General features: G+C 48.4%; 1 protein-coding gene across 1 annotated transcript; it reads left to right on the top strand.

Annotated features, from left to right (window-relative positions):
- The first annotated feature begins 143 nt into the window (after positions 1–143).
- PM20D1 (peptidase M20 domain containing 1) lies at positions 144–11,728 on the top strand. The gene is made up of 13 exons (XM_033080420.2): positions 144–339; positions 1,909–1,995; positions 2,570–2,802; positions 3,590–3,676; positions 4,355–4,488; positions 4,888–5,007; positions 5,746–5,821; positions 6,022–6,083; positions 6,314–6,392; positions 7,393–7,464; positions 8,067–8,235; positions 8,900–8,999; positions 10,225–11,728. Exons 1-13 carry the CDS (start codon positions 144–146, stop codon positions 10,352–10,354), a joined length of 1,545 nt encoding a protein of 514 aa, XP_032936311.1. The 3' UTR covers positions 10,355–11,728.
- Positions 11,729–15,117: the final 3,389 nt, after the last annotated feature.

Raw genomic sequence — 15,117 nt, forward strand, 5'->3', positions numbered from 1 at the left:
GCAAACTACAACTCCCAGCAGCACCCGCGCGGGAGGCGGGCTCAACCCGCCCCTTCTCCAATCCCATTGGTCACCATCCCGACGGGGCGGGCGGTGATTGGCTGCGGGCCACGCCCATCAGCGGCGGCGTGCGGCGCTCAGTGATGGCGGGCGGGCGGCGGGCGGTGCTGGCGGGGCTGCTGGCGCTGGGCTCGGTGGTGCTGGTGCTGGTGGCCGCCGTCCTGCTCCGCGCCTTCGTCCTGCGAGCCCCGGCTGGGGTCCCGCGGCTCTGGGCACGGAGCGCCGGCACCGCCGCCCTCAGCGCTGCCGAGCGGCGGGAGCTTAAGGAGGCGCTGCGAGGTGAGGGGGCCCGAGCGCTGCGAGCCCCCCTCGCCCCGGGACCGGCCCCTCGTCAGGGGCGATCCGGGACACGGGTGTGGAGGCCGCCGCTCCCCAGGTGTTTTCTCTGTGAGGAGCCGGGTGTTGGCTCCCAGCAGCACTGAGGAAGTGTTTGGAAATCTGTGCTGGGCACTGCTGAGGCCACACCTCGAGCGCAGGGTCCAGTTCTGCAGTTCAGGAAGGGCTGGAGCGAGTCCGGGGAAGGGTTTGGAGAATCCTGAGGGGCTCAGGCTGGAGCAAAGGAGGCTCAGGGGGAATTTGTGGCTCTGCACAACTCCCTGACAGGAGGGGGCAGCCGGGGGGGATTTGGGATCTCATCCCAGGGAACAGGGACAGGAGGAGAGGGAACGGGCTCAGGCTGGGCCAGGGGAGCTCAGGCTGGGATTTGCTCATGGGAAGGGTTGGCAGGGGCTGCCCAGGGAGGTTTGGGGTGCCCATCCCTGGAGGTGGCACCTGGAGGTGGCTCTGGGTGCTCAGGGTGGGGATCGGGCACAGCTTGGGTGATCCCACAGGGATTTTCCAGCCTCAGCAATCTTGCAGTTCTCCTGAGCCAACTCCTGCCCTGTGTTGATTTTCTCCACCGTTTCCTGCTCTTACACACAGAATTTTGCCAGACACCCGTGACGGCGTTTCCAGACATCCCTTTGTCCACTGGCTAAGTCACTGTCGGGATTTTCTCCCTTTCTTCTTGTTGCTCACCACTGCTGTGAGCAGTCCTGGGCTGTTTGTGCTGTCTGACGTGGAAGATTTGAGGGGTTTAGCTCTCAGGAGGGCTGGCACTGTGCAGGAAACCACAATCTGGCACCAAGTGATAAAGCCCTGTGTATAAACCTCATACCTTGCTGCTTTGTCGGATTTATTGCCTAGCAAATCATGTTTGCATTCTTCTTTTTAATGGGAAAATGAAGGCTCACAATAGATTTTTGTGTTAACTCATGAATCACACAACCTCAAAAGAATCCATAACCTCTCCTGGCAGCTGCTGTTTGGAAAGGCAGCCAGCACTGGGTTATTCCCATGTTCTGCAGGACAGGACTGGATGTTGGAGAGCCTGTTTAAATGACAGGCCAGACCAAAAGGCCCTGTGTGTTTATATAGGTTAAAAAAGCAAAATGGAAGTGGAACAACTCTCACAACCTGCTTTCCTCTTGAGAAAGAACCTTGGGCTGCCAGTTCAACTGCCAGAGGAGCCTGTGGCTCTGGGGAATCAGATCACCCAAGCAAATTACAGCTGCTCCTGGACAGTAGCATTTCTAAGGATATCATTCAACACTTGAGCGTGAAAAGTGGAGTCAAATTATCTGGAGAGATACCTTGGCTGAGCTGTCAGGAAATGCTGCCTGTGCACGGCCCAGCTGAAGCACATCAGTCTTTTTTTGATCGTGGCAGCTCGTGCTGTGCTGTGAAATAATGTTTAAAGCCTGGAAAAAAATAACCCTCAGGAATATAAATGTACTTCCCCTTTTGAGGTGCAGTGTGAGCTTTGTTTGGTTTGGTGCTGAGGGGTTTCTGTTCTGTGTTTCTTTGAAGGGGCCATTCAAATCCCAACTGTGGCCAGGTCTCCAGAGGATCTGAACACGACTGCCATGGCAGAATTTGGGAGTTACATTCAGAAAGGTACTGACCTCTCAGTCTTGGCAATCTCTGCTGCTCTATTTCATTTTCATAAATAAATTGAAGAGAGCGTGTGTCACTCCTGAATGTAAGGGAACAGATTTTTATATTTTTCCTGAAGAAAGGCCTGTCAGAAATGTCACACGTGTGTCCCCTCTGCAACAGCAGTTTGGGGGTTTCAATACCCCCAAAAAGTTCAAAAGACTTTTTGCAATGATGGCTTTTGGTCCTTGAGATGATTAAATGCCATAAAGAAATAAAAAGAGGATGATTGCTGGTGCTTCAGCCTAATTTTTTGGCAGTTCCATCATTGCTCCCTGCAGCACTGCTGGGCAAGAATTCTGCTTTTATTTAGGAGAGTTTCAAATCCCAAATGAGGGGGATTGCTAAAAGTGTGAGAACTTTTATCCTCTGCTGTGACCAATCTTATTTACAGCTCCCCCCTGATGCTACCTAGGCAACAACTCTGTGGAGTGATGCTAATGGTTATTATTGATAATTCTTTTCTTTCCCATGTGTCTCAACAACTCTATGGAGTGATTTCCCATGTGTCTTTAATTTTTTTTTTCCTTAACAGTCTTCCCAGCTGTATTTTCCTCAGAGTTCATCCAGCATGAAGTTGTTGGGGAGTACAGCCACCTGTTCACAGTGCAGGGCTCTGCCCCTGGCCTGCTGCCCTACATGCTGCTGGCACACATGGACGTGGTGCCTGCTCCCCCCCAGGGCTGGCATTTCCCTCCTTTCTCAGCTGCAGAGCACCAAGGTTTCATCTATGGAAGAGGAACTCTGGATAACAAAAACTCTGCCATTGTGAGTGTGCTGGGTGATGTCTTTCCACAAGGGCACCAATCCATCCTGGAATTCGCCCTCTTGTTTTTATGAGGAGTTCCTAGTTTGAATAAATTCCTGCAGTTTTCTCCCAACTTTTCCTAAAGATGGAGAGGAGTGAGCCTTGTTAGTGAGGGTTAAAACTCATCAGGAGAATCATATTCACAGATGCAGATGTATTTTGGGAAATGCCAGTTTAAAGTTTTATGGCACTGGAGCCCAGAGAATCTGTGGGACTGTCCAAGGCCAGGAAAAGTGGAAGTTTCCCTTCCAACCCAAACCATTCCATCATTCTCTGTCAAATGCTGTGTTTGAAACCAGGATAAACATTTTCCTTTTTCCCAGGTGTCACAGAGGGACTCCAAGGTTTGAGTTTCAAATTAAGTTTCTTGTGTTTTTGTCATCTTGGCACTTCTTGTACCAGACGTGCTGCTCCCTAAAGCCCCTGGGTTTGGTGGCTCCAGTGGGAGAGGAGCAGAGGGAGCAGTGAATTCAGTGAATCCCTTGGGGAATTCTGGCTCTGGGGCTCCCTGGGCAGTTTGTCCCCAAACAATCTACTCTGTATTTCGTGTCCCCACGCTGCCACTGTCACCTATCACAGCACTGTGATCAAAACCACTGCAGGTCCTTCCCAAGGAACAGGAATATCCTCAGTGGGAGCTGTGAGCAGCACAGGGGCTGTGAAAGCATCACAATTCTCTCCCATCAATGCATTTATTCTCCTCATCACCACCCAGGGATGCTTCAGCACCTTCTGCTTTTCCTTCAGGGCATCCTGCAAGCTCTGGAATTCCTGCTGAGGAGGAATTACCGACCGCGCCGCTCCTTCTATATCGGCATTGGCCACGATGAGGAGGTATTTTTATTTTCTTCCCTTCCCTTGGAACAACAACCTGTTTGCATTGCTGCTGTAGCTAACAAGGCTTACTTTTAAAACATTGTTTAGCTGGGAGGTCTTTCCTGGTTTTCTTGGTTCTGTGGGGAGATGCTGTGTCAGGCCCCAGGTCACAGTTATGGGTTGATTGTTTGGAGTAATATTCACAAAAGGTTTGGTGTGATGAGCAAAGAGTAAAGAACACCAGAGGGTGTCTCTTCAAATTCTCTTCTGCAAGGAAAGTGCAGCAGGAATTTTGGGGACAGGAAAAGCTGGGTTGAGATTCACGTGGTTGTGCCAGTGGTACAGACAGAGGAGGTGGGTTTGGTTGTGCACTGTCAAAACAGAAAAAAAGAATTATTAATAGCTGGAATAACCAGGTCTGCAATTGCTAATCTGTGGAGTTTGTAGCTCTGAGATACCAAAATGAAAGCAGCAGTCAGTGACTCATCAATGAGAGCACTCCTGTAAATTCATCTGCTATCAGGCCATTAACAACCCCCAATTAATTTTCCTGGAAGAATCTTTGATGGTTCCTCTGGAGCTGTTCCCCAGGGTGGGTTGTGCATTCTTTGTGTGTAACCAACAGCAAGGTGTGTTCCCCTTTTCCTCCCAACGTTGTGGCTGGATCTGGACAGTTCCTCTGCCTGGCTTCCACAGGTGTCTGGCCTGAAGGGAGGAAGGAAAATCGCAGCTCTGCTGGAGGCCCGGGGAGTGCAGCTCTCCTTCCTGCTGGATGAGGGCAGTGCTGTGCTGGATGGCATCATTGCAGGGGTGAAGAAACCCGTGGCTGTGTAAGAGTGACCCCCATGGTTCACCTGCACTCATTAATCAGTGATCAATGACATTGTTGATGACACCAGAGAATGTTTTCAAGGCGCTGGTGCTGCTGGAGCTGGCACAAAGTGCAAGGCAGGGACCTTCAGCCTCTGCCTGCTGCCCAGCAGAGCCCTGCTGATAGACACAATGTTCCACTGAGCATTGGATTCCTGCAGAGCTCTGCTCGCTGCAGAAGCAGCCTCCAGTCCTGCAGGGATCTAAACCCTGTGTTAATGATTTGTTGTTGCTGCTTGAGTGGTTTTTATCACACCCAAGCTATGCAGAGTGGTTATTTTTATCTACTGTGCGTGCGTGTTTGGAATTGCCTTAGTCATTTATTTGTTAATTAATTGATTCATTTATCATTGTGGCAGGATTGCTGTCACAGAAAAAGGGTCAATGACACTGAACTTCACTGTGGAAAAAGAGCCAGGACATTCATCCTTTCCTCCTAAGGAGACAAGTATTGGCATTCTGGCAGCAGCCATGTCCAGGTGAGAGCTTCCTTGTCACCCAGTGCCAAAACCAGTCAAAAAAACTCCTAAATCACTGATATGTGACTTTTTCAATACTTGTGTGTAAGGTCATTTTCAAATTGCTGTTCTATATTTGAAATTGCAGTTTTTTAGCTCATTTTGAAGGGCAGAAATGCAACTCACAGCCAAGGAACAATTGCCAGGTCTTTGCACTTCAGCTGTTCCAAGTGTCAGGCAATGCTTTAAAAGCAAGACAAGTGCTGTCTGCCCTAATTTACTCTGCAGCAACAGAGATTCCTTTGTTTGGGTGGCAGAGTTTCTCTGGGAGTTGTTCCTGCACATCCCTGCTACCTCAGCTGGGAATTCTCCAAGCAGTGAAGCTGGGATAGAGTCATGATGTGACTGCAGAATTCATCTCTTTACATCTCTGTGTAGATATCAAATCGGGTAACAAATACATATTTTAATAAAACTGAGTATGTCCAGACATGGTGGGATTTGTTTTTCTGGATTTCCATGTATTTAGAAGAGCCAGGCTTTGGGATTTTTTCAGCCTTTTCTCAAGGAACTCTTTGCACCTGACTGGAATGCCCAGAAATCCTTGCTTGCACATTGACTTACCAGGACAGCAAAGCATGATTGCATCTCCAAGAACAGGGATACAAATCAAATTCCTGACATCCTTCTGGAGCAGTAACAGCCAGAAAGTTGTGAAGTTGTTTTTTTTTACCTTGTCAGTGTTGATTTGTTTTGTAGGCTGGAGCAGAATCCCTTGCGCAACCTGTTTGGCCACGGCCCAGAGCTCATGACCATGGAGCACCTCGCAGCAGAGGTGAGAGAGAAGCAGCATTTCCCTCCCACATTTCCATCAGAGTGATAACCCAGTGAAGAATTCAGAGCAGTTATGTAGAAAGGATAAAAAAAGCTAGTTTTTGTCCCAGGTTTTTGTTTCTGCTGGAATTGTTTTGTGACTCCGCCGCGCTCTTGACAAATGAAAATTTTCTGATTCGTGGTTTTGTTTCTTCCCCTTAGTTCAAATTTCCTCTCAACATCATCATGAGCAATTTGTGGCTGTTCTCACCTATTGTCAGCAGGTAAGAAAAGAGATCTTTGATCAACATCCCCAGCTTCTCTCCCTTACAAGATGAAGCCCTTTCTAATCTTCCAGGAAATCAGTTATTTTATAGTTTACATAATGTCAATAATCACTTGGTTAATGAAATAAGCCATCATTCAGCTTATTGCCTGTGAAATTATGGAGTTTATATTTTAGCAATGTCCAACTTAATTGAAAAGTTTTGTTGGTTTGTTCCTATTTTTGTAGAGTCCTTGCCTCGAAACCTTCCACCAATGCCTTGATCCGAACGACCACTGCAGTCACCCTGTTTAATGCAGGGATCAAGGTACTTGAATTTGGCTTTTTCTCCATGTAATTATGATGAGACAATTAGGACATTGAATTTCCAGCTATTTCTATCCAGTTACAAGATCAGTGTGGGCCCTGTGTGGTGCCACAGTCTCATTTTTACAAAACTCAGGTGTGGCTTGGATTTGGCTGCAGTTAAAAATCCTTTCAGAACTATCTGATCTTTGTCCACCACTGTGAAAATATTTTAGGACAGACAAGAAAATGTGATTTCTGCATATTCCTGCAAAGTACCAAAGGCAATATTTGAAACTGCCACAGTCACAAACACTTCCCTGGCCCAGACATTTGTAGCACAGCTCTGGGGTTTGCCTGAAGTGACTTCAGTGTGCACCTTGGACTGGGAGATAACAGCCAGATCCTGCCTGGTAAGGAGAGGAGCTGTCCAAAAATACTGGAAAACAAACAGGCTGAGTTTGGTGTGTCCCTGAAAAATCCTGTGACTGAAAAGCATCAGGCAGGAGAAGCTGCAGTGGCTGAACAGTGACACGGAGTGGCCAGGGGGGAAGTGACACCCTGCAACCTTGGGGCTTTCTCTGAAGATTACACATGGTTTTGTTTAACACAGTTGTAAATACTCAGTCTGCAGATAAGAGGATTTAAGTGTTCCATAAAATCACTTGTTAAGCAACTTACATTTACCTAAATATGAACCATGTAATGTGACAATGAGGTACAAATATCATTTAAAAATCCAGAATTTCAGAATTGCTCAGTGTAAATTTTCTGAAGGGAGGGGTAAAAACTTCTATATAAGTAACAGCTAACTTCTGTTTTGTTGATTTGATGAATATTTCTTTGTGTATTTATCTGCATTTTAGGTAAGATTTACAGTGTTTTACCATAGAGATATCACAGTTGGTGGAACAGTGGAGCATCTGAGGCCTGCAGTTGTTTGTGCAGTTCTGACTTTGCAGCTGGCATTTCATTCTGGTTTTCACTTCCTGTTAAACTTTGACCCTTTTTTTTTTTTCCAGGTGAATGTCATCCCTTCCTCTGCCAGAGCCACAGTGAACTTCAGGATCCACTCAGCTGAGACAGCTGCTGAGGTAGATGAGATCTGATGAGATTTGGTGAGATCTGATTGATCCCCTGGTGAGATTTGATGAGATCTGATGAGATCCCCTGGTGAGGTCTGGTGAGATCCCCTGGTGAGATCTGATTGATCCCCTGGTGAGATCTTAATTGCCAGAAAGCCCCAAGTGGCTCATGTGTGATCTGGGATGGGAGCCTTAGGGTTTGTCCCCAGGGGGATTTGGGAATCCTGCACACTTCAGGAGGTCTGACAGGCCTGGCCAGCCCAGGGCAGCTGGGAAATGTTGTCACTACAAAACATCTTCCCTCCCCAAGCCTCTCTGGAAGCTTTTTCTGGATTATTTGGATGCCAGAATTTCCAAGAGCAGCTGCCTTTCAGGGCTGAAGTTCAGGAGTACCTTGAGACAATCTCTAGTTAATCTCTGATTAAATTTTTTAATCTCTGATTCAAAAATTCAGCTGAAGTATCAGCAGAGAGGCTGGCACACTCAGTCTGTGTGTGCAGCCACAGTGCCAGTTCACAGACAGATGTTTTGTGGCAGGCTGAACATCTGCTGATGTCTCTGAGAGCAGCTCTGTCATTTCTTGTGCTCCTTTTGTCTCTGTTTCACCCCAGGTGCTGGAGGCAGTCAGGAGCACCATTGCTGATGACAGAGTGAAGATTGATGTGGTGGAGGCCTTTGACCCCCTGCCCATCAGCCCTTGGGATGAGCAGACATTTGCAATCCATATTTTTCAAAGAACCATCCTGGACACTTTCCCAGATGTTGACAGTGTAGTCCCAGGTGACAGCAGGCACATGATGATTGTTGTTTCCTCTTCTGCTTTTCCCTTGTTTCCATTTGCTGTGTACTCCTCCACCCCAGCTGTTAACTGCTGGAAACAGCTGTTTTTTCCTCTTTTTATTCCCTTCCCTCTTTATGCTTTTAAAGTTTTCATGTTGTTTTTTAGTAGTGGAAGTAAAAAAGCAAACAGGAAGCTGACAGAAACAATGAGCCTTGAATTGGGCTCTCTGCACATACAAAGGAATCTCTTCAGGGAAGAAAGGAATTGTGAGGGAGAGGAGGAGGTCTTCTTGCTTTAGTTCTTTTGCTGTTTTCATAGCTGGAAAAGCATTCCTGCTTTTCTGTATTGTTCCTTGTGATCCCAGCCCCTTCCCTTTCTTGCAGCTCCTTCCTAGCTCTGTAGATTGTGGATTGAAGTTTGAAGTTTAAATTTTTGGGGAGGCTGAGTGTCCAGGCTGTTCTTAGGCCAAGCTGTGTGCTCAGCTCCTGCTCCTGAAGGAGAAAAAGTTCAGGATGTACCAATCAATGTTTCCAGTGATGCTTTTGGGGCAGGCACTGCAGGACTGTTATCATTTGCTTTTCCTCTCTCCTGGGGAAAGGTGGGTCACTTTTCAAAGTGCAGATTTTCCTCTCGTGCAGAGCAAACCTGAGGTTTGTTTTCCAGGCACGTGCATTGGAAACACGGACAGCAGGCACTTTACCAACATCACCAGGGCCATTTACAGGTTCAACCCTGTGCTCCTGAGGCAGGATGATCTCCCCAGGTATGAGCCCTGCACTGGGGCAGCTCTTGGGCTGGGCCCAGGGAAAGGAGATCCATGAGAGAGGGCAGAACTTGTGCTGCTTGGCCTCACACACTGTCAGGTCACCATTGCCTGCAGGTTTGGGTGGGAATGAGCCTGGGACAGTTCAGCCCTGACAGAAATGAGCCTGGGACAGTTCAGCCCTGGTGGGAATGAGCCTGGGACAGTTCAGCCCTGCTGGGAATGAGCCTGGGACAGTTCAGCCCTGACAGAAATGAGCCTGGCACAGTTCAGCCCTGCTGGGAATGAGCCTGGGACAGTTCAGCCCTGTTGGGAATGAACTGGGAAAGTTCAGCCCTGGTGGGAATGAGCCTGGCACAGTTCAGCCCTGGTGGGAATGAGCCTGGCACAGTTCAGCTCTGACAGAAATGAGCCTGGCACAGTTCAGCCATGGTTAGAAATGAGCCTGGGACAGTTCAGCTCTGGTAGAAATGAGCCTGGGACAGTTCAGCCCTGACAGAAATGAGCCTGGGACAGTTCAGCCCTGCTGGGAATGAGTCTGGGACAGTTCAGCCCTGGCAGAAATGAGCCTGGGACAGTTCAGCCCTGCTGGGAATGAGTCTGGGACAGTTCAGCCCTGGTGGGAATGAACTGGGACAGTTCAGCTCTGATAGAAATGAGCCTGGGACAGTTCAGCTCTGATAGAAATGAGCCTGGGACAGTTCAGCCCTGGTAGGAATGAACTGGGACAGTTCAGCCCTGGCTCTTTGTTCCTCCCAGGGCAGGCAGGTCCCACTGAGGTGTTGGATTCAGTGCTGCTGAGTGCTCCTTTGTGGGAGAGCTGTTGTTCTGGTACTTGGCCTGGTCCTGCAGATTTATCCACATATTTGGACCCTTGCCACTCTGAAATTTCCTGCAGTTATGTGGTAACAACATCATCATGCAAGGGGTTGTTTGCTTATTTAGATTTCTCATTTTAAGGTGCAGATGATGCAGGAGTTGTGTTCTGGCTGTACAGGACAGTGACAGAAATGGGTCACTGGGATTTTTTTTTAGATTAGATTTTTAGATTTTTTTCCAGGTTTAGCTGTTGGGCTCTGAGCCTTTGAGTCAGTGCATTTGGTTGCAGTGCAGTTTTTGCTGTGTTTTCTGTTGTGCACTGCTTTATGAAGACAACAGCCAAGCAGGGTGTGTGCAGTTGGGTCACAAATTCCCCCTGGACTGAAAAATCTCCTTTTTCTTTCAGGATCCATGGCTTGAATGAGAGAATCTCCATTGAGAATTATGAGAAACAGGTGGAGTTCCTGTTCCAGCTGATCAAGAACTGTGACACTGAGACCCTTCCAGAGCCCCATGCCAGCTCCCACGAGCTCTGAGAGACTTCAGGGCAGAGCAGCTGCTCTGGGCTCTGGGACAGAGGGGCTGAAGGTGCTCTTGTGTCTTGGGTACTGAATTGGGGTTTATTTTTATATTGTGGTTTACATACAGATGGGAGAAGTGCTGGCAAAAGCCAACAAATAACTCTGATTTCTGCTCTCTGTGGTCTCATGTGCAGCCCTTCATCTGACACGAGTTTTTTTCAGCACTTTAAGCCTTTGAAATTGGTAATCACTAAAAATCTAAGTTATAATCACCTCTGGAAGGTGAATCATCCTGACAAACTCAGTTTTTCTGGTGAATGGATCTTGCTCAGGTGAGGTTTGTGCCAGAAACTCCCAGGGAGGGTTGGTGAGTGGAGAAAGGTTCCTGTCACTGGCACAGCCACCCTGAGAGGTTCTTGGGCTGCTTCCCTGGGGATTCTCCCTGGGGATTTTCCCTGGGGATTCTCTCCTGGGATCTCTCTCACCAGCATCCCTGCTACCCTGAGCCAGTGGCAGTGTTCACTCCCATGCTGCACTCATTTCTCACTCTGTTTTCAGCCACTCCACAATTTTTATGTTGTTGTAACTGAGGAGGTGCTGGAAACTTTTCCTTCCATCATTTAGTGATTATTTTTTTTCCCCTTCCCTGACTCATGCTGTGGCTCAAGGTGTGTTGTGCAACTGGGTGTCAGAATAAGGGACTGCAGCTTGAAATGAGGAATTAAATCCTTGTCTCCTCCTCTCTTTTCTCACTGAGTCAGTTCATGCTCCTCTGAGAATTTGATTGTGAAAAATGTGCAGCCCTTCAGTTCAGAGGGGTCAGAGGTTTGTTCCTTCACTGCCAGTGCTCAGTTTTTTGGGAATGCTGGGGTAGGCAGGCCATGGATGTTGACTCTGCCTCATCTTGCACTTCTTGCCTACCTATGACAGCACCAAAGGGTTCAGCATTCTTTTGGCCTTGACAGCTGGGGTTACCAGTATTAATCAGACAAATAATTTATTTAATCAGTTAATTAAATTAATTCTATCACTAGATAGTTGACAAAGGGATGTTAGCCAAAGAAAAACCTGAAAGCTGCTGTGTGACAGGGACTGTGCTGCAGGCACCAGTGCAGCTCCTCCTGCTGCACAGATGTTTTTCAGAACTTAAATAGTGCACTGAAATGGGTGGATGTTCTGTAAATTCATACTGTGAAATGTGCTGGAATGTACAGGAAATACTCTGAAATGTATCCTGAAAAACACTGATGGAACTGTGATTCCAATTCTTTCCGTTCACCTCTCGTATTTATTTGATCTTATCACTGTGACCAGAGGGCTCCAACTGTATCACTACTGAATAATTAAAACAAAATTGACAGTTTCATCTAATAAAATGAGGAATGAGAATTCTTCTGTGATGATTATTTAGTCTTTTTATGTAGCTGTGTAATTGCAGTGAAGTCATTTCCACACCTGAGCAATCCACAAAGTTTCCATCAAAACAAACCCACCTATTTTCCAGCCAGCTTTAATCTTTGCTCCCTTTCCTACACAAAAATCAGCTCACCCTGGCCAGGCATTGTTGGGCAATAAATAGTTTGCATCTTTTCTGCTTTGCTGCACTTTGGGATTTGTTGAGCCACGTGCCTGTGGCTCTTTTGTGGAGGTGTCACTGCTCCTGTGAGCTCCTGTGTGCAGGCACAGCAAAAGTGATGTGTCAGGGCCAGCACTGAATGGAGCACAGCCCTGGCACTGGGAGGGGCACACAAGGGGTTGTTGTTGTTTTTTTTGCTCTGGCAAATCTCTGTCAAACTGAGCTTAAAGCCTTTGCTTTGGCTGTGTGGGGTCAATATTGTTTAACAGCTGTCAGTCAGAGAAAATGGAAAATGGGAAAACAGGGAGAAAATGGGAAAATTCACAAGTTGTGAAAATCCTCACACTGTTGTGGAGGGAGCAAATTTGTCCTAAAGACATCAAACATCCTTTATATTCTGTAATCTCCCCCCAGCCAAAACCCCCTCACCTCTGCTCTGCTGAGGATTGTTGTGTCAAAAGAAGAAGATTCATTTTGCTGCTGAAGGAAAAGTGAAGGGTGCTGGGAAGGCAGGGCTGGGTTTGGCAGCTCCTGTGTGAATGTGTGCCGTGAGATTTGGCTCCTGCAGAGCTCATTAAGTGCTGCTCATCAGCCAGGCCTGGCACCTCTGCACTGGCTTCGTGCTCAGCAGAGCTTTGCTGCAGCCTGGAGTGCTTTAACCAGCCCCTGTCCTGCAGCACATCCCCATCCTCACCCTTTTCCAGGCACTTCTGATGGTTTTTTCATGGGGCAGCTTTGCCTTTGTGTTCTCAAACCTCCCAATTTTATCTTCATTTTACCCCACTTGCTGTCAGGCCATGGCTGAGTGACAGTTCCAGGAGTTTGGTGTCACTCCTGACACAACAGCTTCTGTCCCACCCCACTTCACTGTCCCAGGAGATGTTTCTGGAAATGTCACTTCTCCTAAGTGACATAAATAATAACATGAATGATGCTTTTTCTGTTCAGATCACCTCCAGCCTTGCACGGTGTGAGCAGTTAGTGGAGAGTGCCAAGCACATGCTGAAAACAGATTATTAATGACTCTGGGAGCTATTCTTTCTGTGCTGCAGTGAGTCACTGTGCCTGGAGCAGGGAGAGCAATCACCTCTGACTCACAGAAGGAAAGGAAGAGCCTGATTTTCTGCTCTGCACTCAGGTACCTCAGTCACAGTGACAGATATGATTTGAGCACTGTGTGTGACATCCACAGCAGCTTCCTTTCCCCCCTGCTTGTCCCCAAGGTTTGATGTTTTGTGCCAGCAGTGACTCAAAGTGAGGGGTGTGCAGTTTGCTGCTCTGGGCCAGCTGAGCTGGGCCTGCTACACCCTGCAGAAAAGGTCACATCCCACACCTGCATTTGCTAAAGAAAGCTCTGTTGCTGGGTTCTTTGACAGAACTTGGGTTATTTTCAGCCCCAAGGGGCCGTGGGGAGTTCAGGCTCAGAGCTGGAGGAACAAGGTGTTTACAGAGCCATTTCCTCCAGCGTTGCATTTGACACTTGGATTCTTGGCTCCTCTTTTGCTGTTTCATTTGCTGTTCCGTGGAGCTGCTGAAATCCATTTTCTCCAGCAGGTGCTGTGAAAATTTCCCTGTGTCAGTGAAACATCCACTGAGAGCCTGGAGGCTGCTCAGCCACAGCCTGTGAGGAGAGGAGAATTCCTCACCTGCAGCCCAGCCTGTGACCCTGAACTCTGCACAAATCCTTGCCAATCTCTTCAGTCCTTGCTGGTCCTCTGGAGCTTGGACAGAATTTTTTGTGCCTTCAGTCCCAAATTCAGGCTCAGTGAGGTCTCTGCAGCCTTGGCAGCTCTGTGCCACCATCCCAGGGTGGTGCAGAAATGCTGCCCAGGGCAGGATTTTCCTGGCTGAGCAGTTCAGGGAGGGCTCTGAGGTGCTGGAGCAGGGGCTTGGCTCAGCTTTCCGCTCCCACAGCAGCAGGAGGCAGAGATAAAGGGCAGGGCTGTGGGGAAGGGAGGCTCCTGCTCCCTGCAGATCCCTCTGCTGATTGCAGAGCTGAGCTCAGAGCTGTGGTGGGGGGCCCAGAGGAAGCTGCAGTCACTTCTCAGCAGGAAGGGAAATGACCACATGGCAGGGTGGTTAGAGCAGGGGGCAGGGGACAAAGGGGAAATGCTCTTTGGCACTCAGGGGTTGCTGTGGGGTGGTCACAGGGGGTTTTACAAGCGATGTTCAAATCATGCAGGATGCTTTCATGCCTCTTTTAATTCATATTTTAACCCAGCACAATGCTGTGGGTTATTGCAGCCCTGTAAATACTCAGATCACTTGAAAACTGTGCCTGGCCTTGCACTGCAGAGATGATCCCCTGGGTCAGATATTCTGGATCTGATATTCTGCATCTGATATCCTCCACTTGCATTTTTAAGTGTTGGTACTGCAGGACTGCCCTGTTGTATGTACACACGTTAATCCAAAATCCTCTTTGGGATTTTGGGAAGTCAGAGGGTCTTTATGGAGCAGGAAATAGGGGGGAATTAAGAGATTATTGGGTATTTTTTATCCTAAGTCTCTGGTCTGTCCAGCCTTGTGGTGTCAATGTTTTCTTCAGCCTAATTCTGACCAGAGATGAATTCCCTCCCAGGCTGTAACTGGAACAAAGCTGACATGAGAGGCACATCCCCAGTGGCTCCAGGACAGGTGTCCCTGTCCCTGCTGACCCTGGGGAGCACAGGAAAGCCAGCCCAGCTGCTCTCACATGGCCATGAGCACAGGAGGGACCTGCCAGGGGCTGCCCTGTGTTTGTCACAGCACGTGGGGGACACAGGAACGCAGCTGGGACCTTGGAAACCAGGATGGAGAGGGGTTTGTTTGCTTCCAGGCTGGCAAAACACAACTTCCTGGATGTGCAGCTCTCCCCCAGCTGCTGCCTGCCCTCCTGAGCTGCTTGTGCCCTGCTGTGACATCTGAAGGGACAAGTCCTGCTCCATTACCTGCTCAGCTTTGTTTTCCTGCTGCCATTCCTGCTTGCAAGGAATGAAGAACCCAGTTCCTTCAGGATCACTGCTCAGAGCAGCTGGGGCTCCATCCAGGGAGCAAAGGCCTCTCAGGGCACTCACACTTTCCAGCAGGATTTTTGGAGTGACTTTGGCCAAACCTTTTCATCCTGCTGAGCTCTCCTGAGGCCATTCCTGAGTGCTGGCCAGTCCAGCAGGGCCAGAACCACGTGGCTGCTGTAAAACACATGGGCACAACATTCCATGAG

This window comes from Catharus ustulatus, chromosome 25, assembly GCF_009819885.2.
Source record: "Catharus ustulatus isolate bCatUst1 chromosome 25, bCatUst1.pri.v2, whole genome shotgun sequence".
NCBI classification, from domain to species: domain Eukaryota; kingdom Metazoa; phylum Chordata; class Aves; order Passeriformes; family Turdidae; genus Catharus; species Catharus ustulatus.

Excerpts from the sequence above, each read along its gene's own strand:
- PM20D1 (XM_033080420.2), top strand. The coding sequence starts at position 144 with ATGGCGGGCGGGCGGCGGGCGGTGCTGGCGGGGCTGCTGGCGCTGGGC. Across the intron at positions 6,084-6,313 it reads TTCTCACCTATTGTCAGCAG|AGTCCTTGCCTCGAAACCTT; the intron begins GTAAGAAAAGAG and ends CTATTTTTGTAG. Across the intron at positions 6,393-7,392 it reads TGTTTAATGCAGGGATCAAG|GTGAATGTCATCCCTTCCTC; the intron begins GTACTTGAATTT and ends TTTTTTTTCCAG.